At 36.4% G+C, this 25,922-nt stretch overlaps 1 protein-coding gene across 4 annotated transcripts in view; it reads right to left on the bottom strand.

Annotated features, from left to right (window-relative positions):
• Positions 1 to 25,922, bottom strand: part of VPS8 (VPS8 subunit of CORVET complex) — a 299,498-nt gene that overhangs the window by 110,159 nt on the left and 163,417 nt on the right. For all 4 annotated transcript variants that reach the window (XM_081234582.1, XM_081234581.1, XM_081234583.1 and 1 more), the window contains 5 exons: positions 24,194 to 24,283; positions 19,429 to 19,475; positions 9,159 to 9,306; positions 1,086 to 1,175; positions 492 to 534 (listed from right to left, as the gene is read on the bottom strand). In XM_081234582.1, coding sequence (XP_081090708.1) covers positions 492 to 534; positions 1,086 to 1,175; positions 9,159 to 9,306; positions 19,429 to 19,475; positions 24,194 to 24,283 — 418 coding nt within the window. The remainder of the gene's footprint in view (positions 1 to 491; positions 535 to 1,085; positions 1,176 to 9,158; positions 9,307 to 19,428; positions 19,476 to 24,193; positions 24,284 to 25,922) is intronic.

Genomic DNA, 25,922 nt, shown 5'->3' with positions numbered 1-25,922 from the left:
CTATCTGTGACAGTCATTCAAGATTTTAAACTGTTTCAAGTTTTACTGCTTTCTGCTAAAATTATATAAATTCAATACAGAAACACTGATTATTACTTACTCTAAATATAGAGTAAGTATAGAACAAAGCTCTGCTTTGCTGTTGTTCAGCACATTATAGTAATTTTTAAGATGTTAGTTATGTACCTCATTTATAATAACCAAAACATAAGTACAGAAATATAACTAAAAAATTAATCAATACCAGTGAAGACTACCTAATTTTCTGTCCAATGACCTCTACTGACAATTAGCACTGCAAAACTACAGTGGTTTATATTACTTCCTATTATGAGCCCTTGAAAACAAGCCAAAATTGGGATCAATGTTAGATAAACAGTAACATGCAGATCAATGTGATTATTGCTTAATAAATATAGTTTATCATTTAATATCTTTTAAAACATGGGGCCCATGGAAAAAGAAATTGTAAATTACACTCGAGAACTTACTTTCATCTTGATGTGTTAACTCTTGAAGTTTGCTTTGTAGTCTCTAGGAGGTAAAAGGAACACTTTATATTTCTAATCCACCAATACCTGAATTACCATATTTTAAAGTAAACTCCAAGAAACAATAAGGTTATTAAGAATGATCTCTGCCGTTCAGAAGAGAATTGTTGTGTATATAGAAAGCACAGGGCTTCCCTGGTGGCGCAGTGGTTAAGAATCCGCCTGCCAATGCAGGGGACATGGGTTCAAGCCCTGGTCCACGAGGACCCCACATGCCGTGCAGCAACTAAGCCCATGCACCACAACTACTGAGCCTGTGCTCTAGAGCCCGCAAGCCACAACTACTAAGCCTTGGGATTAGTATCATGTGGCATACTGGTGTATCATGACATGCATGATAAAAATATTTAGATAAAATGTACAAAAAAAATGTACTGTTGTCTGCAGCTTACTTTGAAACATAAGAATTTAAGATGGATTGACAAAAACTTACACAATGCTGTATGTCAATTTTATCTCATGAAAAAAGATGGATTGAAAAATGGGTATAAGGCTAGACAGAAACATGACAAAGCAAATACAGTAAAATGTTACCTTTAGCATTATTAAGAAGGCACCATGAATATCTCCTTTCTTTTCTAATAGATAAGCAGTGACTTCATGAAGTTGATACTTCTGGGTAATCTAGGAAAGAAGAAAAGATAAAGTTTTTTTGCTCAAAAATCTTGTTTGTGGAGTCAGAAGGTCCTATTAAGGATGAAGAAAAACCCTATGATAGTAAATAGTGAATTCATACCCTAGTAGTATGCTACTTTACAGTATAACATGCAAATATTTGACTTTCTAGTCTTAGAGTGGCCCATTTGGGACTCTGACTGAACCAAGGTCACTCATTTTTTTTTCACTTATTTATTTTAAAAGTTATTATGCACCTGAATCAGGTATATCCATTGCACAAAAGGTAACATATATACATAAGTAGTAATAATATACACCAGAAATTGATAAGTGTAATCATTCACAAAATATTTAGAACAAAATGACAATGAAAACTCTATACATTAGCTTGTGGGATCTTAATGAAAATTAATAAACTAAGAGTTTCTAATAAGTAAAAAAGAAATGCCAGTTAAGCTAAGGTAAAAGAAAGAAAATAAGTACAGAAAAGAATGTCATGGAAAGAAACAACAGAGAAACAATAGCAAGGTTTAAAAGAAAATCCTAAATTAGCCTTTTCTTTTTTTTTTTAACATCTTTATTGGAGTATAATTGCTTTACAATGGTGTGTTAGTTTCTGCTTTACAACAAAGTGAATCAGTTATACATATACATATGTTCCCATATCTCTTCCCTCTTGCGTCTCCCTCCCTCCCACCCTCCCTACCCCACCCCTCTAGGTGGTCACAAACCACCTAGCTAAATTAGTCTTTGAAAAGACTAGTAACATAGAATAAAACTTTCTTAGGAGTAAGAAAAAAAGAGAGGCACAAATAACATATTATAGGTTAACAGATCAAAGGAGGAAAACATGTGATCATCTCAACAAATGCAGAAAAAGTATTTAGTAAAATGAAGCACCCATTTTTGACAAAAATAAAAACAATACAAAACACTCTAACCCAAACTGGTAATGGCACTTGTCTAATTTAATAAAAATTATCTATCAAAATCTGACAATAAACACCATATTTAACATAAAATGTTAGACACATCCCCTTTTAAATCAGAAACAAGGAGAGAATGCATACTATCACTGCCTCTGTTCAGTAATATCCCAGAGCTCCTAGATATCTGATGAGGGAATGAGAAAAGTATAAGATTGGAAAGAAAGAAAAAAAACTACCATTATTCTCAGAAAAAATTATTGTCATAAAAAAAATCTAGAAAATATTTGAACGAAAAAATAATTCAGCCTGGTTGCTAGATATAAGACACTGAACAAAAATTAATAACATATACCAGCAGTAACCAATTAAAAAAAAGTCATTTCAAAAATTTCCTTTTAGAAATTTCATTTCTAATGAGCCTGGGTAAACATGGAGGAAGTGGAGCCCGCCTCACACTATGGCTCTGCATCTAGCCAGAGCAGAGAGAGCCACTGCAGGTACTAGCATGCATGCCTGTACTTGGAAGGGAGCAGAGGCTGCTTGGACTATAACCCTTCCTCCAGCCACGTCAGAGACTGTCACTGCCTGCAGACAAATATGTGCACGCACTAGGGAAGGAGTGGAATCAACTCAGGCCCTTGTCCTGCCTCCAGCTAAGGTGGAGACTGCCATGGCTGGTACAACTGCACAAAGGTAGAAGTGGAACCAGCTTACTAGTTTGGTTCCTACTGCTCTGGCCCTGACCCTGCCTCTACCCAATGTGTGCATACCAGGGAAGAAGTGGAACAAGTTTAGAAGTGCAGCCCCAAACCCTTAGGTCCCAGCCATATCCCCAACCATGGCGAACACCACCATCACACTGGGAAGAAGCCCAACTCACTCAAAGATCCTGCTCCAGACCCTTAGGCCTTGGCACCACCCCTAATAGGGCAGTGACTCTAGCCCTACATGCCAGGAATACAGTGCCTTGTAGCACATAACAGGGAAAGATGCAGCCTATGCTCACTTTAAAATTAGTTATTCCACCAATGCCACTGGGGACAAGCAGACTTCATAGGGATGTTCCCACATATGGACATGTCTTCAAGACTGGGTTATGGAACTGTTTCACATAATCTCACACAGAAGGACAGAGAATGTCAAGCAAGATATAAAAAGAGAGGAATATGTTTCAGATGAAAGAAAAAGGTAAATTCATTAAGGGGGTGGGAAACAAAGTTAAAAAGTGATAAGTAATTTACCTGGAAAGAGTTCAAAGCATTAGTAATAAAATGCTAACTGAACATGGGAAAATAATAGATGAACACAATGATAACTGCAAAAAAGAAATAGAAAATATAAAAAAGAATGATCAAAGCTTAAGAATACAATAACTGAAGTTTAAAATATACAAGGAGTTAACAACAGAATGAAAAATAAGTTAAAACTGACACGAGTGAAATACAAAGAACCATAAGAGACTATTACAAACAACTATATGCCAATAAAATGTATAACCTAGAAGAAGTGGACAAATTCTTAGAAAGATACAACCATCCAAGACTGAACCAGGAAGAAATAGATAATATGAATAGACAAATCACAAGTACTGAAATTGAAACAGTGATTTAAAAACTTCCAACTGAAGTCCAGGTCCCAGTGGCTTCACAGGTGAATTCCATCAAACATTTAGAGAAGAATTAACACTTATCCTTCTGAAACTCTTCCAAAATACTGCAGAGGAAGGAACACTCCCAAGCTCATTCCATGAGGCCACCATCACCCTGATACCAAAACCAGACAAAGATACCACAAAAAAAAGGAAAATTACAGGCCAATACCACTGAGGAACATAGACGTAAAAATACTCAAGAAAATACTAGCAAACTGAATCCAACAATACATTAAAAGGATCATACACTATGATCAAGTGGGATTTATCCCGGGGATGCAAGGATTCTTCAGTATCCACAAATTAATCAATGTGATACACCACATTAACAAACTGAAGAATAAAAACCATATGATCAGGACTTCCCTGGTGGTGCAGTGGTTAAGAATCCGCCTGCCAATGCATAGGACACGGGTTCGAGCCCTGGTCCAGGAAGATCCCACATGCCATGGAGCAGCTAAGCCCATGTGCCACAACTACTGAGCCCGAGCCCACGAACCACAACTACTGCGCCCGCGTGCTACAACTACTGAAGTCCATGCACCTAGCGTGCTCCACAATAAGAGAAGCCACCACAATGAGAAGCTCACGCACTGCAACCAAGAGTAGCCCCCACTCACCACAACTAGAGAAAGCCCACGGCGCAGCAACGAAGACCCAACATAGCCAAAAATAAATAAATAACCATATGATCATCTCAATAGGTGCAGAAAAAACTTTTGACAAAATTCAACGCCCATTTATGATTTAAAAAAACTCTCTAGAAAGTGAGCATAGAGGGAACTTACCTCAACATAATAAAGGACATACATGAAAACCACACAGCTAACATCATTCTCAATGGTGAAAAGCTGAAAGTGTTCCCTCTAAGATCAGGAACAAGGCAAGGATAACCACTGTCAACACTTTTATTCAACAAGTTTTGGAAGTCCTAGCCACAGCAATCAGAGAAGAAAAAAGAAATAAAAAGAATCCAAATTGGAAAAGAAGAAATAAGACCATCACTGTTTGCAGATGAAGTGATACTATCCATAGAAAATCCTAAAGATGCTACCAGAAAACTATTAGAACGCATCAATGAATTTGGTTAAGTTGCAGGATAAAAAATTAATACATGGAAATCTTTTGCATTCTTATACATAACAATGAAAGATCAGAAAGAGAAATAAAGGAAAGAATCTCATTTACCATCACATCAAAAAGAATAAAATAACTAGGAATAAACCTACCTAAGGAGTCAAAAGACCTATACTCTGAAAACTATAAGATGCTGATGAAAGAAATCAAAGATGACACAAACAGTTGGAAAGATATATTATGTTCTTGGATTGAAAGAATCAATATTGTCAAAATGACTATACTACCCAAGGCAATCTACATATTTAATGCAATCCCTTTCAAATTACCAATGGCATTTTTCACAGAACTAAAAGAAAAAATTATAAAATTTATATGGAAACACAAAAGACCCCAAAGAGCCAAAGCAATACTGAGAAAGAAAAACGAAGCTGGAGGAATCAGACTCCCTAACTTCAGACTACAGTACAAAACAACAGAAATCAAAACAGTATGGTAGATCAATGGAACAGGATAGAAAGCCCAGAAATAAACCCATGCACATATGGTCAATTAATCTACAACAAAGGAGGCTAGACTATATAATGGACAAAAGACAGTCTCTTCAGGAAGTGATGCTGGGAAAACTGGACAGCTACATGTAAAAGAATGAAATTAGAACATTCTCTAACACCATACACAAAAATAAACTCAAAGTGGATCAAAGACCTAAATGTAAGACCAGACACTATAAAACTTTTAGGGGAAAACATAGGCAGAACACTCTTTGACATAAATCTTGGCAGTATTTTTTTGGATCCGTCTCCTAGAGTGATAGAAATGAAAACAAAAATAAACAAATGGGACCTAATTAAACTTAAAAGCTTCTGCACAGCAAAGGAAACCATAAACAAAACAAAAAGACAACCCACAGAATGACAGAAAATATTTGCAAACAAAGTGACTGACAAAGGATTAATCTCCAAAACCTACAAACAGCTCATGTGGCTCTATGTCAAAAAAACAAACAACCCAATCAAAAAACGGGCAGAAGATTGAAACAGAGATTTCTCCAAAGAAGACACACAGATGTCCAAAAAAGCTCATGAAAAGATGCTCAACATCACTAATTATCAGAGAAATGCAAATCAAAACTACAATGAGGTATCACCCCACATAGCTTAGAATGGCCATCATCAAAAAGTCTACAAACAATAAATGCTGAAGAGGGTGTGGAGAAAAGGGAACCCTCCTACACTGTTGGTGAGAATGTAAATTGGTACAACTGCTATGGAGAACAATATGGAAGTTCGTTAAAGAACCAAAAATAGAACTACCATATAATCCAGCAATCCCACTCCTGGCCATATATTCTGAGAAAACCATGATCTAAAAAGATACATGCACCCCAATGTTTGTTGCAGAGATATTTACAATAGCCAAGACATGGAAGCAATCTAAATGTTCATCGATAGAGGAATGGATAAAGAAGATGTGATACATATATACAATGGAATATTACTCAGCCATAAAAAAGAATGAAATACTGCCATTTGTAGAAACATGAGTGGACATAGAGATTATCATACTAAGTGAAGTAAGTCAGACAGAGAAAGACAAATATCATACAATGTCACTCATATGTGGAGTCTAATTAAAAAATGATACAAATGAACTTATTTACAAAACAGAAACAGATTCACAGACTTCAAAAACAAACTTATGGTTACCAAAGGGGAAATGTGGGGGGCTACGGGGGGATAAATCAGGAGCTTGGGATTAATACATACACACTACCATACATAAAACAGATAACCAACAAGGGCCTACTGTATGACACAGGGAACTCTACTCAATATTCTGTGATATTAATAACCTATATGAGAAAAGAATCTAAAAAAGAATGAATACATGTATATGTATAACTGAATTACTTTGCTGTACATCTGAAACTAACACAACACTGAAATCAACTATATTCCAATAAAATATTTTTTAAATTTCCTTTTACAATGTTAACAAAAAGTATCTAAGAACAAATTGAGGAAAATGTGCAAGAGTCTTATGTAAAATATTATATTTTATAACTTTAGTTATAAAACCTCACCAAAGTGGGTAAAAGACATTTCAAAAAGACAACCATGTTCCTGAATGTGAAGACCATAAAATGTCAATCCTCCCTGAATTAATCTATAAATTCAATGTAGTTTTCATCAAAATCTCAGAAGAATACGTTATTTTTATAGGAATGTGACAATGTGATTCCTAATTTGATGTGAAATAGTAAGAGGCCAAGAGTAGCCAAAGAATTTTAAAGAAAAAGAATGAGGAGGGAAGACTCTTCTTCCAAATAATAAACCTTATTTTAAAGCTGTATTAATTAAAATATGTGCCATGGGTATAGGGAAAGACAAATGACCAAAAGAATAGAACAGAATTCACAAAAAGATCTATGTATATTTGGGAGTTTGGTGTACAGCAGTATGGCATTATAAATAAGTGAAGAAAGGACAAGAAAATGCCACATGGACCATTAGCCATCCACATGGAAAAAATATATAAATCCCTCTCTTGATCTGTTTACAAAAATAAATTCCAGATGGATTAAAAGCCTAAGTGAAAAAAGCCAAACTATAAAACTCATATAAGAGGATATCCTTAATGCCATTAAATTAGGAAAGGAAATAAAAGTCACACACACAAAATTTTAACGTTAAAGGAAGAGACTGATAAATTAAAATAGAAGTCACTAAAAACCAAGTTAAAAGACATGCCATAATAGACTGGAAGAAGGCATCTCCAACATATAAAATCAGCAAAGGACTAGAGATCCAGAAATTAGAAAGAACTTCTAGAAATCAGTAACAGAAGGGCAAAACCTCAACAGGAAACTGGGCAAATGATATGAATGGATAATTCAGAGAAAAGAAAACCCAAAGTGTCATTAAAGATATGGAAAGATATGCAATGCTATGAGTAAGCAATGATAATCATCACACTGGCAAAAATTAAGGTCTAAAAACTGTAGAAATCAGCAAGGATGTGGAAAAACAGCAAATTTCAAATACTGATGATAAGACTGGAAACAAATAAGAAATCAACTTGGCAATATGAATAGAATTAAGCTGCTCTATTGTCTAAAGAATTCCACTTCCAGGCATACTACTTAGAGAAATCTCAGATGGGCACAAAGAAGATATGTACAAAGATGTCCAATGTAGCATTGTTTATAATGGCAAAAGACTGGAAACACTCTGAATGTCTGTGAATAGGAAAATATATGAACTGTGGCACAGTCATTCAATACACTATTATATGATCATTAAAATGAATGAACTAGAGCGGTATGTATTAAAAACTGATAGATAAAAAATTAATAAAAAAGCAATTTGCAATAGGATATTACTGTATGATACCATTAATACAAATTTTTAAAACATACAGAACTGTACCTTGTGTTTTATAGGTAAATTCATATACAGGAAAAATTTTTTAAATGGACAGGAAGGATAAACTTCCCATCTTCAGGTTGGCGGTAACCTCAGGTGAAACATGACAGATAAAGGATGCTTTATTTATAAAACAAACAATAAAGATCTGAAGCCAGTATGGCAAAACATTAACATCTATAAAGTTGGGTTGGTGGGAATATATGTACCCATTTTGCACATTTCTATGTATTTTGAAATATTTTATAATTTAAAAAATTTTAATTGTGTGGGCAGTTTAGGACATGGATGCAGAAAATACGGGTTACTGTTTCATGAGTATTGATAACAACAATATAAAGGTAGCTTAAAAACAAATTTTAAACAGGGAACATACTAGCCTCATGGTAGATTAGAATATGTGTGTATGTATACATATGTACGTAAGTGCATACACACACACACACACACACACATTCATTTCCATTTGGAAACAGGAGAAAACAAGGAAAGAGAATCAAGGCAATGACTGTGTAATTGCCTTTTAGCCTAGTAAGTCACATGGCACAACAGGACTATCTAACCATCAGTGCCTGCAAGTAAGAGCTTAGTTTTTCCCTCTTAATATTTTTACTGTATTCCTTTTTCTATGTTTATCCTGTTGGCTAGAATGCCTGTGAAACTTGATGAACAACGATGGACATGTGCTGTTTCTGACTACTAGAATAAACAGAGAGGCAATAACACAGCAATGCAGAGCATGCACGATGGAGTCAAACTATCTGGGTTCAATCTCTGGTGCTAGCACTTACTAGGTATAAACTTAGCCAACTGATTTAATATATGAATCTCCCTGTGCTCATCTGTAAAATGGTGAGCAATAAAGAAAAGTTTACTCTTGCCTTCTCTACATTACTGGTCTTACCTGAATAGTTTCTTCTAGGCGGTAGCACTCAAGGACTTGCAGTGTCTCTATAACCTGGTTTGGGCTGAACTGACACAACAGCTCAATGAACTGCTCTGTAATACAAGGAGATATCTGCAGCAATTCTTGATTTACATGAATACCTTCCCTGAAAACAGAAAAGGCAAGACAGTAGCATTATTTAATCATACCATAATTAAAGCTACAGGTGAAAAGTATGTTACCTTAAAACCAAGACTACATTTTGATCAAGTAAAATCATGAATTAAAAGTCTTACTGTTACTTAGGTTATTAAGGTGAATTATAAACTACATCAGAAACATTCTAAATCACAATATTTCTCAATTTACATTGAATAATTAAGGAAATGATATTCAGTGGAGGCTCCTCTAAATCATACCTGAAGTTGTACTGTTGCTCTAAAAGAAACAAAGATGACTCAATTTAGTTTAAACAATTTGATCCATGAGTAACTATATATAATAAGCCATCTTCTAGTTTCAACAACTGTCCCTACTAAACTTCCCTTATAGCACCAATCACATCATGTTGTAATTACTTCTTCAATTATCTATCTTCTCTAAAAGAGTATAAATTCTGTGAGGGTAGGCACCAGTACCTTCTCACTAATGAATTCTTAAAGCCTACAACAGTGTCTTCCACGTAGCAAGGGCTAATTATTTGGTTGTTGTTAAAACAAATAAGTGGATGAATAGTAGGTTATACAAAATTTATGGTTCATTTGCCTTGTATGCCAGCCACTCACAAAGCCCACTATTCATAATGCCTACACAAAAGCTGTGGGAGTATTAGTTTTACCATGGTGGACACTACTGGAACTATTTAGAAAAATCAACTGTGGTTCATTGGAGATATAAGAATCATCCTCTCTCTACCTTCAAAAGAAGTCAGTTCCTTCTGGGAGTCCTATCTTCTCTTCAGAATTCCTCAACTAAAGCTCCTTATATAAAGAACTGGAACAGCATTAATAACATACAAAAAATTGCTACAAAAACTCCCTACAAACAAAGGTCCAGGACCAGATGGCTTCACTGGGGAATTCTACCAAATGTACAAAGAAGAACTTATACTGATACTTCTCAAACTCTTCCAAAAGACTAAAGAGGAAGGAACACTCCCAAAGACATTCTATGAAGCCACCATCACCCTGATACCAAAACCAGACAAAGACACTACCAAAAAAGAAAATTAAAGGCCAATATCTTTGGTGAATATAGATGCAAAAACTCAACAAATATTAGCAAACCGAATCCAACAACACATAAAAAAGGTCATACACCATGACCAAATTGGATTCATCCCAGGGTCCCAAGGATGGTTCAACACATGCAAATCATCAATGTGATACACCACATCAACAAAAACCACATGATCATCTTAATAGATACAGAAAAAGCATTTGACAAAATTCAACAGCCATTCATGATAAAAACCCTTACGAAATGGGTATAGAGGGAACATATCTCAACATAATAAAAGCTATTTATGACAAACCCACAGCCAATATAATACTCAACAGTGAAAAGCTGAAAGCCTTCCCATTAAAATCTGGAACAAGGATGCCCACTCTCACCACTTCTCTTCAACATAGTATTGGAAGTCCTAGCCACAGCAGTCACACAGAAAAAGAAATAAAAGGTATTCAAATAGGTAGGGAAGAGGTAAAACTGTCACTGTATGCAGATGGCATAGTTTTCTACTATATATAGAAAACCCTAAAGACTCCACACAACAACTACTAGAACTGATAAATGAATTCAGCAACGTAGCAGGATATAAGATTAACATACAGAAATCGGTTGCACGTGTTTACACTAACAATGGAACAGCATAAAGGGAATGTAAAAAAATAATACCTTTTAAAATTGCATCATAAATAAATAAAATATTCAGGAATAAACCCCATCAAGGAGGTGAAAGACTTACACGCTGAGAACTACAAAACATTAATAAAGGAAATTAAAGATGATTCAAAGAAATGGAAAGATATTCCATGCTCTTGGACTGGAAGAATCAGTACTGTTAAAATGGCAATACTACCCAAAGCAATCTACAGATTTAATGTGATCCCTATCAAATTACTCATGACATTTTTCACAAAACTAGAACAAATAAATCTAAAATTTATATGGAACCATAAAAGACCCAGAATTGCCAAGGCAATCCTGAGCAGGCATAACTCTCCCAGACTTCAGATAATACTACAAAGCTTCAGTAATCAAAACAGTGCGGTACTGGCACAAAAACAGACATACAGATCAACAGAATAGAATAGAGACCCCCAGAAATAAACCCACACACCTCTGGTCAATTAATGTTCAACAAAGAAGGCCAAAAAATCAAATGTGAAAAAGAGAGTCTCTTCAGCAAGTGGTGCTGGGAAAGTTGAACAGCTGCATGTAAATCAAAGAAGTCAGAAGATACCCTCACGCCATGCACAAAAATAAGCTCAAAATGGCTTAAAGACTTAAATACAAGATGAGACACCATAAAACTCCTAGAAGAGATCATAGACAAAACATTCCCTGACATAAATTGTACCAATGTTTTCTTAGGTCAGTCTCCCAAGGCAATAGAAATAAAAGCAAAAATAAACAAATGGGACCTAATCAAACTTACAAGCTTTTGCACAGAAAAGGAAACCATAAATAAAAGGAAAAGAAAACCTACAGAATGGGAGAAAATATTTGTGAAGGATGGGACTGACAAGGGCTTAATTCCCAAAATATACAAACAGCTCATACAACTCAACAACAAAAGAACAAACAACCCAATCGAAAAATGGAAAGTCAACCACTAGAAAAAGTTTTTTAAAAGAAGTATAATTAATATACAAAGAGAGACAAAAAATGGAATCATATACAAAACACTCAGTTAAAGTCAGAGGAGGCATACAAATAGTAGGAAACAAACAAAAAGAAACAAAAAACAAGGGTGATGAATAAAAAATAGTATAAACAGAACAGAAGAAAGGGTAGGATTTTGTAAAAGCCACAAAGTACCTTAATATGTGTCCTTTTCATTGTAAATAGAAAAAGTATGGGTATTTGGAAAGATTTCTTTAAATATCAATGAACCAAAGTTTTTGAAACTTTAGTTTGTAGCACTCACATGCCAGTTTTCATTGTTTCAGAAATTCTAAAAGCAAAGAGCAGACAGTTCCAAACTCCTAACAATTGCTCTCATTTTTATTATTAATGTATCAATCTAAATTTCTATTATTAACTAAGCAATTAGTGGGGACAAAGAATATGGTGAGCATTAAGCTACCTACATCTAACCACATCATCTGATTATCATTCAATCATACACACAAACAGTATGTGTGCATACCATTTAATGTTATGTATTTTTCCAGTTTAGCATTATTTAAACATTCACATTGCCATGTTTGCCAATTTGGTATTTAATTATGTTCATATACCTTACCATTTATATAGCTATTTCCCCCATCTACTTTTTTAAACAGTTTTTTCACTATATAAATGTTAATATGGATATTTCAATATTAACTACCTTTTTCTTATGGTATTTCCTTAAAATATATTTTCCAAAATGGAACCACTGGATCAAAGCACATGTACAACCTTAGAGCTCTTAATACATATAGATAAAACTATGAAAAGAAAGAAAACAAAGTGGACTAAAAGGGAGGAACACATATTCAAAGGGTGGGCAGATCAACCCTGTGTAGTGTATCCCATGAACAAAAAGTTCAGTACTACTGAGGAATAAAGGGGAAAAGAGAAATGGCAGGATGGAAGAAAATTAAGCTGAACCGATATGCCTGAATAAGATTAAGAAGGGTCTTTTACACCATAAGGAGTTCAGATTTTACCTTGGATAATAGAAACTGAAAGAACTTTGAGAAGGGGAAAGGGAACACTATCATTATTTGCCTATTTGAAAATGGAAGTAGAAGAATTAAGAAGGCTGGTTAGGAGACCAGCAAAAAAGACCAGAAGAGAGATACTGAGGGCCTGAACCAGGGCAGAGGGGGGTGGACAAGAGAAGGACTCACATGTAAGAGATATACAAGAGGTACATTTTGATGACTGACTGGTTCTGTGTGGTGTGGCTGAGAAGGTGCAGTGGAGTTGGTAAAGGAAAGTTAAAAATTCATCATCACACCAAGGATTTTATTTAAGACACTTATACTGCAATTGCCTCTGAAGGCACGGTCCCACCTTATTCACCATTTTATCTCCCATGCCTGTCACAGTGCTTAGTATGCTGTAGTTACTCAGTAAATTTTTAAATAAAATAAATGGGTGGAGGGGCTTCCCTGGTGGCGCAGTGGTTGAGAGTCCGCCTGCCGATGCAGGGGACACGGGTTCATGCCCCGGTTCGGGAAGATCCCACATGCTGAGGAGCGGCTGGGCCCGTGAGCCATGGCCGCTGAGCCTGCGCGTCCGGAGCCTGTGCTCCGCCCAACGGGAGAGGCCACAACAGTGAGAGGCCCGCGTAACGCAAAGAAAAAATAAATAAAATAAAAAAATAAATGGGTGGATACAGCCATTTGCTAAGAGAGAAAATAAAGTAGGAGGAACAGGTTTAGACTGAAAAAATTGAGTATAATTTTGAGCCATTTCAACCTCTCACACATTGCTTAGCAGATAGCAATCTCATTATAAAGAATTATTAAATTAAGGAATAAAGATATAAATGCATGTAAACTATCTATCCATCCATCCATCCATTTACCTAAAAGAAGATTAGTAGATGATGTGTTAGGATTTAGAAGGTGGAATTTGAGCTGTTGGCAAATATACTAACAAAGATAATGATATCTGGTTGTGAGCCTGGCCAAGCAGACAGGCACTCACTGAGGTAGGAATGCATTTTTATATGTCAAAGTTCATGAATATATATAATGTTCTATTTTTTTTAACTTTGAAATATGTTATTTCAACACTGTGTCAATATCTTAAAATATCCCTTCAGAATTATCCACAGAAACAGTGACAGGTTCAATTTAAATCCAATGTATAACCATTTCCATAATCTATGTTTTGCTCCTTGGCAAAGATACTCATTTCCTTAGCAATGTTCAGTTTTTACTTTATTTTGATTAAAGACTTAGAAATACAGTACAGCGTTTTATGTGTTTTTTTCCTACAAGAAAATCATACCATATATTTCAGAGGCCTCCAGGACATTGTTAACAAAGGCTAAATGGACATTACCAAGAAAATTGTACTGAGGAAAATATTGTGACTATAAATACACTTGCACATTCTCTTTATTCCTTATGAAGCTCATAGCCCCGAAGCTCATAGCCCCACAAAAACCATCAGTGTCCTTTTGTATTATCCTTCAAGCATCCCCACTGCACAAAGGACCTGCATCTGGATGTAAGTATATCAGGAGAGCTCCTGTGAGAAATCTTGGCCAGCAGGAATGCACACAGGGAGTGGGCGTGGGGTCGGGCTTTATGTAGCAGCTGTCCCAAAGAAGGGAATTGGAAGAGGATGCAAACCCTTTCTCCCAGGCTGTTGGCCTCAATTCAGGCAAATAATTTGTTTCTGGAGGATTAACCTCCCTCCCTTCAAAACTATCTAATCTTTCTACATACAAATGTCACCAATATCTTTGTAGGTCAATTAATTCTACAGAGGACATTATTTACAGAGCAAAGGTAACTTAAAGAAATTGGAAAAAGAAAATAGAGAAATACACATGAGAATTCAACTAGATTACTAGTTCCCTAAAACATGCTGTTGACAAAATAAGTCACTCCTTTAGAAACAACTCAATAAATACATATAAATGTTAAATCAAATGTGCATAAACTACACACACACACACACACACACACACACACACACAGAGGAATGAGGATCCTACTAACTCAGGTTTTTGGGGCAAGAGCAAAAAAAGCAATTTTCTGCTATGACACATATATACAAGCAGTCACCATCTCAAAATAACTTTCTTTCATTTTCTCTACTCTCTAGAATGCTGCTATAGGAGCTTCATGAAAGGAAAAACCTGGAAGTTAAAAAAAAAATCCTATTGCTTAAGAAGAACAGAAAGGGAAGAATCAAAGGCAAAAAGAGTCTGAAGTTGTCTGCCAGGGAAAACTGCTAGGCAGTACCAGTCTACCTATTCTTGATATTCTTTTGTCCATAAATACCTTTTTCTATACTCCCCTAGTTTCCCACTTCAGTTTTCCCAGTAGCTGGAAAGACTGTAATCCTTTACTTGAGATTAGTTAACAGGCATACTCATTTACAAAGGCTAAAGTGTGATGGGAAATCATTCAGAGACTTAACGTAATCTAGTCCACACAACCTGCTTTCTTCTTACCCTTGAGGTCAATTGGTATTGGAAAAGGGTTTTTTCATCATTGTGTATACTTCATTGTATTCATATGTTAGTTGTACACTCCCTCTGTAAAAGTGTCACATTGACAAGCAATTAGCAATTAGTTGTGATTGTTTTGACTGGGGCATAGAAGAAGGTAATTCTAGACTTTAAAAATCTACCTAGGCACAGTACTATATATCCGAGTGTGCTTATAAAGTGTAGAGCTTAAAGAAGTGTGTGCATCCTGCAACCCTTGAAAGAAGAGGACAGAGTGGAAGGAGGCAGAGTTCAAAGGGCATCAAAGACAAACTTTCTATAATTCAAAACTTTGTCTAAGGCAGGCTCAAGAAGCACCTCCTCCTTACTGCCTCTGAACTCGACCTTCTTAACCTTGCTCTCCCCCTCAATCCAGAATTCAATGTACGTGTTATTAGTGACAGGGTTCAGGACACGCTTCCCCAAAATACGGTATGTTGGCATATTGAATATTTTAAGCTCAAGGAATTTGAGAAATGTCAGGTGCAGGAAGGACTCTCTGCCCTTCCCCTTCTCCTGTGAAGCAGATCATAAGACCATCTTATGAAAGGTACTCTCTCTTTCTGGAGGAAAGGAGCATCCTCATCTCTGAAGATGGAGGGACACTGAGAGGAATCCAAACAAACACATCTTGATAAGTTTCCCCCAGTTTATCATCCTTAGCGCATATCCTTCAGTCCTATCACATTTGCCTATGACTTTCTACCCTTCATCAAACCTAGCACAAAACACTCAGGTTTAAGTGCTTCCTCAGGTCTTCATTTCCTTATGAAGGCTCCCGGGTCACGTAAAACACTCAATAAATGTGTATGCTTTTCTCTTCTCAATCTGTCTAGGACACAGAAGGGTAGAAGAAAAAAAAAATTTTCCCTCCCCTCACTGGTATTATTTATTTACATTGTGGGTCAAACAGGCTTTTATGGGTTAGTCTGGGACACTATCATTTAAAATACTGTTTATATAAAAATGATTGTACTGAAATGCCAAACATCAAATTTAAAATAAATTTACAGCATAATCTTAATGGACGTCTGCCTCCTATATAAGACATAAAATAAGAGGATAAAGTATTGGGTTGGCCAAAAAGTTCGTTAGGGTTCTTCCATAACATCTTACGGAAAAACCCGAACGAACTTTTTGGCCAACCCAATATGCTGGATTCTGGACTGGGACTCTCAAAGCAGAACACCACTAGATTTTTGGCATCCTGGATAGGGTGGATCAATTTGAAAGAGTGCTCTTTTTAAAGGTGGAGCTAAAGTTATCTGTCTTGTTAATTCAAGGTTCTGTAAAGAAAAAATTATCCATGATGCTTGTTAAAACAGTAAAGCAGAATTTATTCGGACTCTCGTGATAGGGAACACTACAATGGGGTATTGCAGTAAAGGAGACAGAGACTGGGCTCAACTCAAATACAACAAGGAAAAGCAGAGATTATAGCCATGGGGGTGGGAGTGGGGCAGTCAATGGATGGAGAATTACTAGGAGGGTAGGATAATTCTTCGATAAACTGACCTAACAGAATTCTTGCTGAAGGCAGGCCAGGATGATCACATATTACCTGGGGGGGCGGTTATAAATTTGGACAGATATCAAGGGTGATCACATATTGAGGGTGAGGATTCTAGCTAAACTGACTTAGCAGGATTCTTGCTAAAAGAGACTCTACAAAAACAGAGATGGAAGCCCAAGGTCAGACCTAGTGCAGCAGAGGGCTCAGAGGAGCCGGACTGAAGTTCGGTCAAGGGGAGAATCTTTGTCAACTCTGCATTTCTCTAGGCTAAAGGAGAGCTGGCAATTTAGCTGTTGTCAAAAGCGAGGACATTCCAGGTCATACTGCTTTTGGGGACAGGGAAGAGTAAGGACCGTGGGTGCACTGCTTCTCTCTGAAGTAGGTGAGAGAGGGCCTTGCAGCTGAACTGATATGACAGAAAGGAATAATGGGTGACAAGTTAACTTAGAGTTAATTATCCTGGGTTGGAGTTAGTTTAGGGAGATAAAATATACCGAGTAAATGTAAAATTATTCGTGGTTCGCTAGTGAACAAAACCACTTTCATAGTACTTCTAAAGGATCTTACCTATAACATATTTACAATCTACGTATAGGTCATAACAGAGCAAGACTTTCCATGGAAGACCTCTGATACTCTTGTGATTTGCCATTTTTATTACTGGGAAGTTTAACTAAATTCAGTATCAGAGCAAATGACTATATTGATATTTATATTACCTAATACTTTTTCTTAATTAAAAAAATTAAGATTTGGTCACCATTGTCTTCTGTACTTTGTTACATGTGAGAAAAGGCCGAGTTCAAAGATGAGCTTCTCTGTCCTTCCAGCCTGAGTCTCTCCAGGTAGGATGGATGGAGAACAAGGACTTGGTTAAAATAAATTATCCTAGGGGAAGAGGAGTCAGGTCCTAAGAGAATGGATCTGACACTGGAGGAAGCGAAAGAGGAACAGAAGGAATTTTGCTATGGGAAAAAAAGGTACAGGGGCTCCAGAGAAAGGGCTGGGCCCTCCTTCCTCTTCCATCTAGCTCAGTCCTCCTCGGCCCCCTCCCCCTTCTCTCAGCTCCACCCCCAGCTCCCCCATCCTTCTCCCAGCTCTCTTCCTTCCCTCTTACCCCTAACTCTAATTCTAAGGTATCTCCTAGTTAATTCTAGGGGTAGACTAGGGCCCAAACTGGATCTGAGGGAAGTACAAATGATTCATAAAAATAAAAATAGATGTCTAGCTTCAGTAATTTCTAAGAACAGGGAATTAAAACACAGATACTTTGAAAAGGTATTGAACTGAAGTTCAGGAGGGTATGTAGTCAGACTGCTCTTCTCAACATCTGCATATGCACATCTGTAGGACTAAATTTAAATGAACCATAGCCTGCTTAAGGTTTAAATGACTGAAATGTCAAAAAATTATTACAATCCACAAAACTCCTGGTATTTTGGTATTTAAAAATAGCACAGAATACTAGAATAACCAAAACTTTCTATTTTTATAATATTATCTCTAAATTAAGTATGTGACCATTTTTAATGGCTAGTGTACATTATAATGCAACTTAAAAATCTGTATGTGTGATGTGAAAGTTATACCACCCTGGAATATTAGATTTAGGCCGGTGATGCTTAACCCTAGAAGTATATCACAATGATTCTGTGGGGTTGGGGCCAGGCAACTATATTTTTAAAAATTTCTTAGGCTATTCTGACACACAATTCTGGTTAAGAGTGACTGTCTTAGAGGATGTTAAATACTACACTCAGCTCCCAGCGTACTCCACGTTGTCACAGGAAGATGTTACAATCTCACATGTGGAGCTACTTTGCTTACAAATCCATTACTCATTTCATCATCTCCTTGGGTTAGTTTTTATTTGATGAGTACTACAGCAGCACTTAAAAAACATTTAAACTTTCCTTCTCACACCTCCAGGAAAGTTATTTAAAACTAAACAGTTCAAATGAAAGTTTAAAAGGTAATACATTTAGAGGTGGGCTGGGAACTAGGTGTTTACTTTGAAAAGTAAAGCTATCAATCTACAGCATGGAATAAGGAATCAGAAGGAGTGATGCTACCAGAGACAGGGGAAGCTAGATGGTCATCAAATTCTTCCTGAAACATGTCTTCATGGCACACCTTCATTACTTTCTTTACGTTGATGACAACTCATCATGTATGCTCATGTTCAAATGGAAACAAAAGTATTCCTTCAAGATGTAATCAATTTTCCAATCATGTATTTAGAATAATCTCTGTAACTATTACTCCTGCTAATATTAAAAATCAAGAGCTGACTATACTATTTGGAAATCATGAGCCAGTTTCTTCAACTCAATTTATTTCCTTTGATTTCTCATCTATGTATTATGAAAAACTAAATTTTATTAACATACCTTGGGTCAAGAAGACTCCTCAAAAATTTGAAAAGCAAAACCTGGTTCTGAAGAGAAAAACAATAAAAAATACAATTAAATATTAAAACAAATTCTTCAAACTATGCCATGGTAAATAACTCTAGAATATCCCTTTAAAAAGCACACGCGCGTATGATTACTTCCATTATGCCCTCTGTACAGATCTAAGGAATTCTAAAGAATCATTTGGAGGTCATTTCCTCTCAGTAATTCTAATCACTGTCACATACTCAATTTTGAGAGTAGAAGAAATACAAACACCTTGGTTATTGGTCCCCCACCCCTGCCAAAAAAAAAAAAAAAAAAAAAGGCCCTCTATTGAGACAAATCCCTTAACAGTTCCCAGCATGAAGACCCTTGGAATGGCAGGTGCTCTTAACTGCTCTGGCTACAATGACGGGTACACACTGCCTCACCTGGTCCTCCTTGTGACAACAGCCAACTGTGAGACAGTTAATCTAGGTGGGGTGGGAGGCTGAGGCCCAAACAACAACCAGTACCAAAAAAGCTCATTAACTCCCCAATATAATCAACTACAGAAGACATGGCAAACAGGTTAGCAACTAATATGCAAAAAGTCTGGCTTCTGTTTCTTCCACTTTTTAGCTGTGTGACTGTGTAAGTCACTGACTCTCGTAAGCCATTCGGTTTCCTTATGTGAAAGAGAGAACACCAATATCTTCTCTTCCTCCTGCACAGGCTACAGGTGAGAATTAAGTGAGATAAATCTTAGAATACTATATGAATATTAATAATGTCTCTAAGTTCTTAAGAAAGCTAAGCAAAAATAATTATAGTTTTGTTTTTCTTTTTTCTTTATTTTTTTGACACATTCTAACTTCACCTATAAAAAGCAGGGGATCTCAAAACCAGAAAGGATTAATGTCATTTAGAATATAACATTTTAAATATATTTATCAGTCTTTGATTTTCTATCTTTTCCCTGGCCTATCACTTTATTTTATTTTACATGGCTTTCCTTCTGGTTATACCTTAATATTCTGGCTTATTTTTCATTTCAAGAATTCTGAAAATAATTGGTCAGAGGCATATTTCTTGCCATCAAAAGTGAAGGTAATTTATAAAATATTCTTATACAATCAATAAAGCTCTGCAATAAAAAAATACTTCATTTCTTTAAAAGGAATGTGTAAGACTCCACAAACCATCCATGGTCAAGAGCCACCTTTTTTGTGTGTGTAAGTCATTTCAGCTTTTATATATCTGTCTAATGAATGATATTATATTCATTTACCTAGCCTCTCTGCCTCTAAATATTTTAAAGCCTGTAGGAAAAAGAAAATCCTGCAATGGATAATCTTACATTTTTAAAAAAAATGTAGATCTAGTTTTGTTTTGTTTTTTAATATTTATTTATTTATTTGGCTGTGCCAGGTCTTAGTTGTAGCATGCAAGATCTTCATTGTCACATGCGGGATCTTTAGTTGCAGCATGAGGGCTCTTAGTTGTGGCATGTGGGATCTAGTTCTCTGACCAGGGATTGAACCTGGGCCCCCTGCATTGGGAGCGAGAAGTCTTAACCACTGGACCACCAGGGAAGTCTGATAATCTTACCTTTTAAATGACAATAACATCACTATAGACAAGAAGATTCATCAAAATTGCTGACTTTTAAAAGGCGGAGATGCTCTGTGGGTTGAGAGTAGTTTTAGCAGAAATGTACCCCCCTCACTAGAATGGACTGGATGACCCTCCATGTACTTCCTCAGGATCCTGGGCAGTCCTCTATCATCATTCAAGTCAAACTATTCTACAATTATCTTTTGGCTTATCTGTCTTCTTGAGCACAGGGATACATTTACAGTTGACCCTTGAAGAGCACAGATTTGAACTGAGTGGGCTGACTTACACGTGAATTTTTTTCAATAAATATATTGGAAAAAATTTGGAAGATTTGCAACAATTTGAAAAACCCTGCAGGCTAACCACATAGCCAGCAATAGTGAAAAAATTAAGAAAAAGTTAGGTATGTCATGAATGCATAAAATATACGTAGATACTAGTCTATCCTTACATAGGCATGAGTGATAATAAATATAAAATATGCCTCTCTCTCTCCCCCTCTCTAGTAATTGGAGAAACTGCATGTCAACTGACCATCACATGTGTTTTTTTAAAAAAGTGCAATGCTTCCAATACTTTATCATGAATATGACTGTAATACTGTATGCTATAAAAATTTTATAACAATTCACTCATTAGTGTATACGTTAGGCTACTGTGAAGCAATAATATCGATTACACTAGACTACCATAGAGCAAACGTTTGCTTTTTCATTATCCATGTATGAATTGTTATTCCTGTAAATAAATACAAATTTCTTTTTCACATCTTTTCATTTTTGATGTCTAGTGTTAGTAATATGTATAACACTACTTTGTTTAGGACAATATTGATATGGGTACTGACATATGGATGATTCATCTTATAAAAAGATGACATAAATGTACAGTATTGATAAGTTTAGTTCAGTACTGTAAATGTATTTTCTCTTCCTTATTATTTTAATAATATTTTCTCTTCTCTAATTCACTTATTCTAAGACTACAGTATATAATACATATAACATACAAAGCATGTGTTAATTGACTGTTTCTGTTATTGGTAAGGCTTCCAGCCAACAGCAGGCTATTAGTAGTTGAGTTTTTGGTTAAGTCAAAAGTTATACAAGGATTTTCGACTGCACTGGGGTTGGCACCCCTAACCCCTGCATTGTTCAAGGGTCAACTGTATATGTTTTTGTATCCTTAGCACTTTATCATGGTTTTGGCCCACAGCAGATACATAAATATTTATTGAATTAATGGATGAGTCCTTATCTTGATTTAATGGACTTCATCATGCTGGACAACCAACCCTGCATCTGGGAGTCATTTTTAACTCCACCATCACATTCAACTAATTTCCAAGCCCTATACATTTTATTTCACAAACGTATCTTGGACCTGTCCTCTCCACTGCCACTGCTTTTATCCTGTCCTCACTGTTTTTTGCCAAGACCTTTTGCCTTCCAACTGGTCTAACTGTTCTCTCCTCTATCTGCTCTCTTTGCCAGTCCATTCTCCATACTCCAGAATTAATTTTCTATAAAATGAATCTAATGGTATAATTCGTTTGCTTAAAAAACTTCAGTAATTCTCCAGCACACGGAAGATATAGCATAATTTCTTAGCATTACATATAAAATTGTTCAATATCAGCCCCAAAAGTCTATTTCCCAGTCTCTATACTTTTAACTCCTTCCCTCCAATATACCTTTTACAGCTTAATCTGATGCTTCTTCCACCATCATCTTTACCACATCATCCTCTGAATATGCATGTTGCTTCAAGACTTCATCAAGTCTTTACATACCCAGAACCCTTTATCTAGAATGCCCTTCCCAATTCTCTGCCTAGAAGACTGATACCAATTATTCAAGACCCAGTTCAGGCATATCTGGGAACTCTTGTCTGCTTCTCTTACACAGTCTGTCACTCTCTCCTCTTACTCCTACAGCACTTTTTTACATATGTCTGGTGTAGAGCTTATAACACTGTGCTGTGGTTATATAAGTGCTTCTCTGTTCCACAGGAAAAATTAAGAAAAAGACTGTATTCTTATTTGTGCCCCCCAGAGCCTACCATATTATGCGGTACAGAGTGGCATCACGGTAGTGTGTAAATGAATGAATTCCACATCTTTGTCTCATGTCAGCTGCCTCCCACTCACTGCTTTGGTTTCCTTCTTGCATACCTAACCCCTACTACTATTACTGCTACTTGAGGACTCTGGGTTGTGCTACATGTTCCTGTCATTGTCCTATTCCCTATCTCTATCACTTGTGGCCATAACGGTAATAAGCAAAACTCACTACTAGCACTGCCACAGTAGTGACAAGTGAAATACTAGGTCCATTAAATAGTACTTCAAACTGAGCATCTCAATATTCAGCATTAATATACCTGTATTCTAGCTAAGATTTTCCGAGAAAAATTCTAAATAGTCAGCATTGGGACTTCCATGGTGGTGCAGTGGTTAAGAATCCACCTGCCAATGCAGGGGACACGGGTTCGAGCCCTAGTCTGGGAAGATCCCACATGCCCCAGAGCAACTAAGCCCATGTGCCACAACTACTGAGCCCACGTGCCACAGCTACTGAAGCCCACGTGCCTAGAGCCCGTGCTCTGCAACAAGAGAAGCCACCAGAATGAGAAGCCCGCGCACCGCAACGAAGAGTAGCCCCCGCTTGCCGCAACTAGAGAAAGCCCACGCGCAGCAACAAAGACCCAACGCAGCTATAAATAAATAAATAAATACACAAAAAAATAAATTAAAAAATAGTCAGCATTAACCCAGTAGGAGGATGACAAAAGTCTGAATAAGTAACATGAACCCTGAAGAGAATATGGTTGCAGTCACTATAGCAAAAGATATGGAGAGGTGGGCGGTGGGGGAGGACCCTCTGTGGATTATGATTTCTAGGTAACTACAGGTTGTATTTCCAAAAATATTTCTGTGATGTTAATATTTGTTATGCACAAAGATGAACTCCCTCATTTCTAGACTCAGAGATTATCACACAATTGCTTCCAAATACACACACACACACAATATGTAGAAACTGCTATTAAAAGGCAACTATCAACTGGAGAAATTACTACAGTCAAAAGTTCTTAGGTGGATATTCAATAATTGTCTCTCCACTAGATGTTTCTTCCCAGTATATTTTGTGAAGTTTACCTGAAGTTTTTTAATGACTGTTTCAATCTGTTCAGAAAAGTGAGTAGCAACCAGCTCTGCAGCCTTACAGGGCTTCAGGGACACAAGCTCCTGTAATGAAAGAAAAATATAAAATAATCTTCAATGTTAAAGTTAAATAGAATTTCCACAGATGTAAAGTATGATCACCTACCTCAATAATTTCATGAGCTTCTACACTGCATTTCAGGAAACCTCAATATAGGGCCACAATTTAAAGACATATTGCAAATGAGTAAAATTAGAAAACCGTCATGTAAAAAATCAGATTTTGATATGAAAGGTACTTCAAAATTCTTAGAAAATGAAAGCACTAAAATTCTGGATTTAGGCCATGATATCTACAGGATAAATGGAAGGAACAAAAGCTTCCCAAATTCTCTGCCAGTGAATTTACCCTTGCTCTTAAAGTAATAACTTAAAGAAATGGAAAAAAAAAGAACATAGTTGTAATTTCTCTAGCTAAGAATTCTAAAACTTTACCTCTGATGCCTGGTAGATTTTGAAACCAGAGGTGTCTTAAGAAATCAACTTCAGGTCATAAGTCTTAAATGAGACTAAGAGGTTGACCACTGTTAATAAGACCTATTTCTGTCAAATCTAAGACTTCCAACCTGCCCTCTCCTGAACTTTCCTAGACACTACAGGCTTTCCTTTTCTTCTTGAAACTCTCTTCTTGGTTTCTGTGACCCTATTCTACCTTTTCAATTGCATGTTCCATGGCTAAAATGCCAAGACCGGCTATAGATCAACATATTATATTGTCAAATAAAAATAAGACAAATTATTGTGATGGCAACATTCGTGATATGTATCTAATAATTTTGTGTTAGTATGTGCAGATTAATAATACTTAGCTGACACAAGTTACTGTAGTTTAAACTACTTTTATACAATACATCTCAAAACAGAGAAGGCACAACTAATCAATATCACATATGAAAAGGGGGATATTACTACTGATCTTCAGGCATTAAAAAGATAAGAAACTATTATGAATTAATTTATGTTGAGGATTTAAATATTTAGTCAAAATGGATAAATTCCTAGAAAAATATAATTTAATAAACTGACTTAAGAAATAGAAAACAAGGGCTTCCCTGGTGGTGCAGTGGTTAAGAATCCACCTGCCAATGCAGGGGACACGGGTTCGAGCCCTGGTCCAGGAAGACCCCACATGCCGCAGAGCAACTAAGCCCGTGTGCCACAACTACGGAGCCTGTGCTCTAGAGGCCGCGTGCCACAACTACTGAAGCCCGTGTGCCTAGAGCCTGTGTTCGGCAACAAGAGAAGCCACTGCAATGAGAAGCCCGCACACCGCAACAAAGAGCAGCCCCTGCTCACCACAACTAGAGAAAGCCTGTGTGCAGCAACAAGGACCCAATGCAGCCAAAAAAAATAAATAAAAGAAATAAATTTTAAAAAAAAGAAATGGAAAACATGCATTGATTTTTAACCACTAAAGAAACTGAATGAATAGTCGAAAATATTCCCATATGAAACACTACAGGCCCAAATAGCTTCACTGGTAAGTGCCCAGCAATCATTTAAGGAAGAAATAATTCCAATACCAATTAATCTCTTACAGAGAATAGAAAAAAGGAAGCTACTTCAGCTCACTGTATAAGGCTAGCAAAATTTTGATACCTAAACTGAGTAGAACAACATAAGAAAGGAAAGGAAAATTATAGATCAGTCTTAACTGTGAACA

The sequence above is a fragment of the Mesoplodon bidens genome (assembly GCF_964165515.1).
Source record: "Mesoplodon bidens genome assembly, chromosome: 5".
Lineage (NCBI taxonomy): Eukaryota > Metazoa > Chordata > Mammalia > Artiodactyla > Ziphiidae > Mesoplodon > Mesoplodon bidens.
The sequence above is the reverse complement of the archived record's forward strand: the minus strand, read 5'-3'. Positions and strand labels throughout refer to the sequence as shown.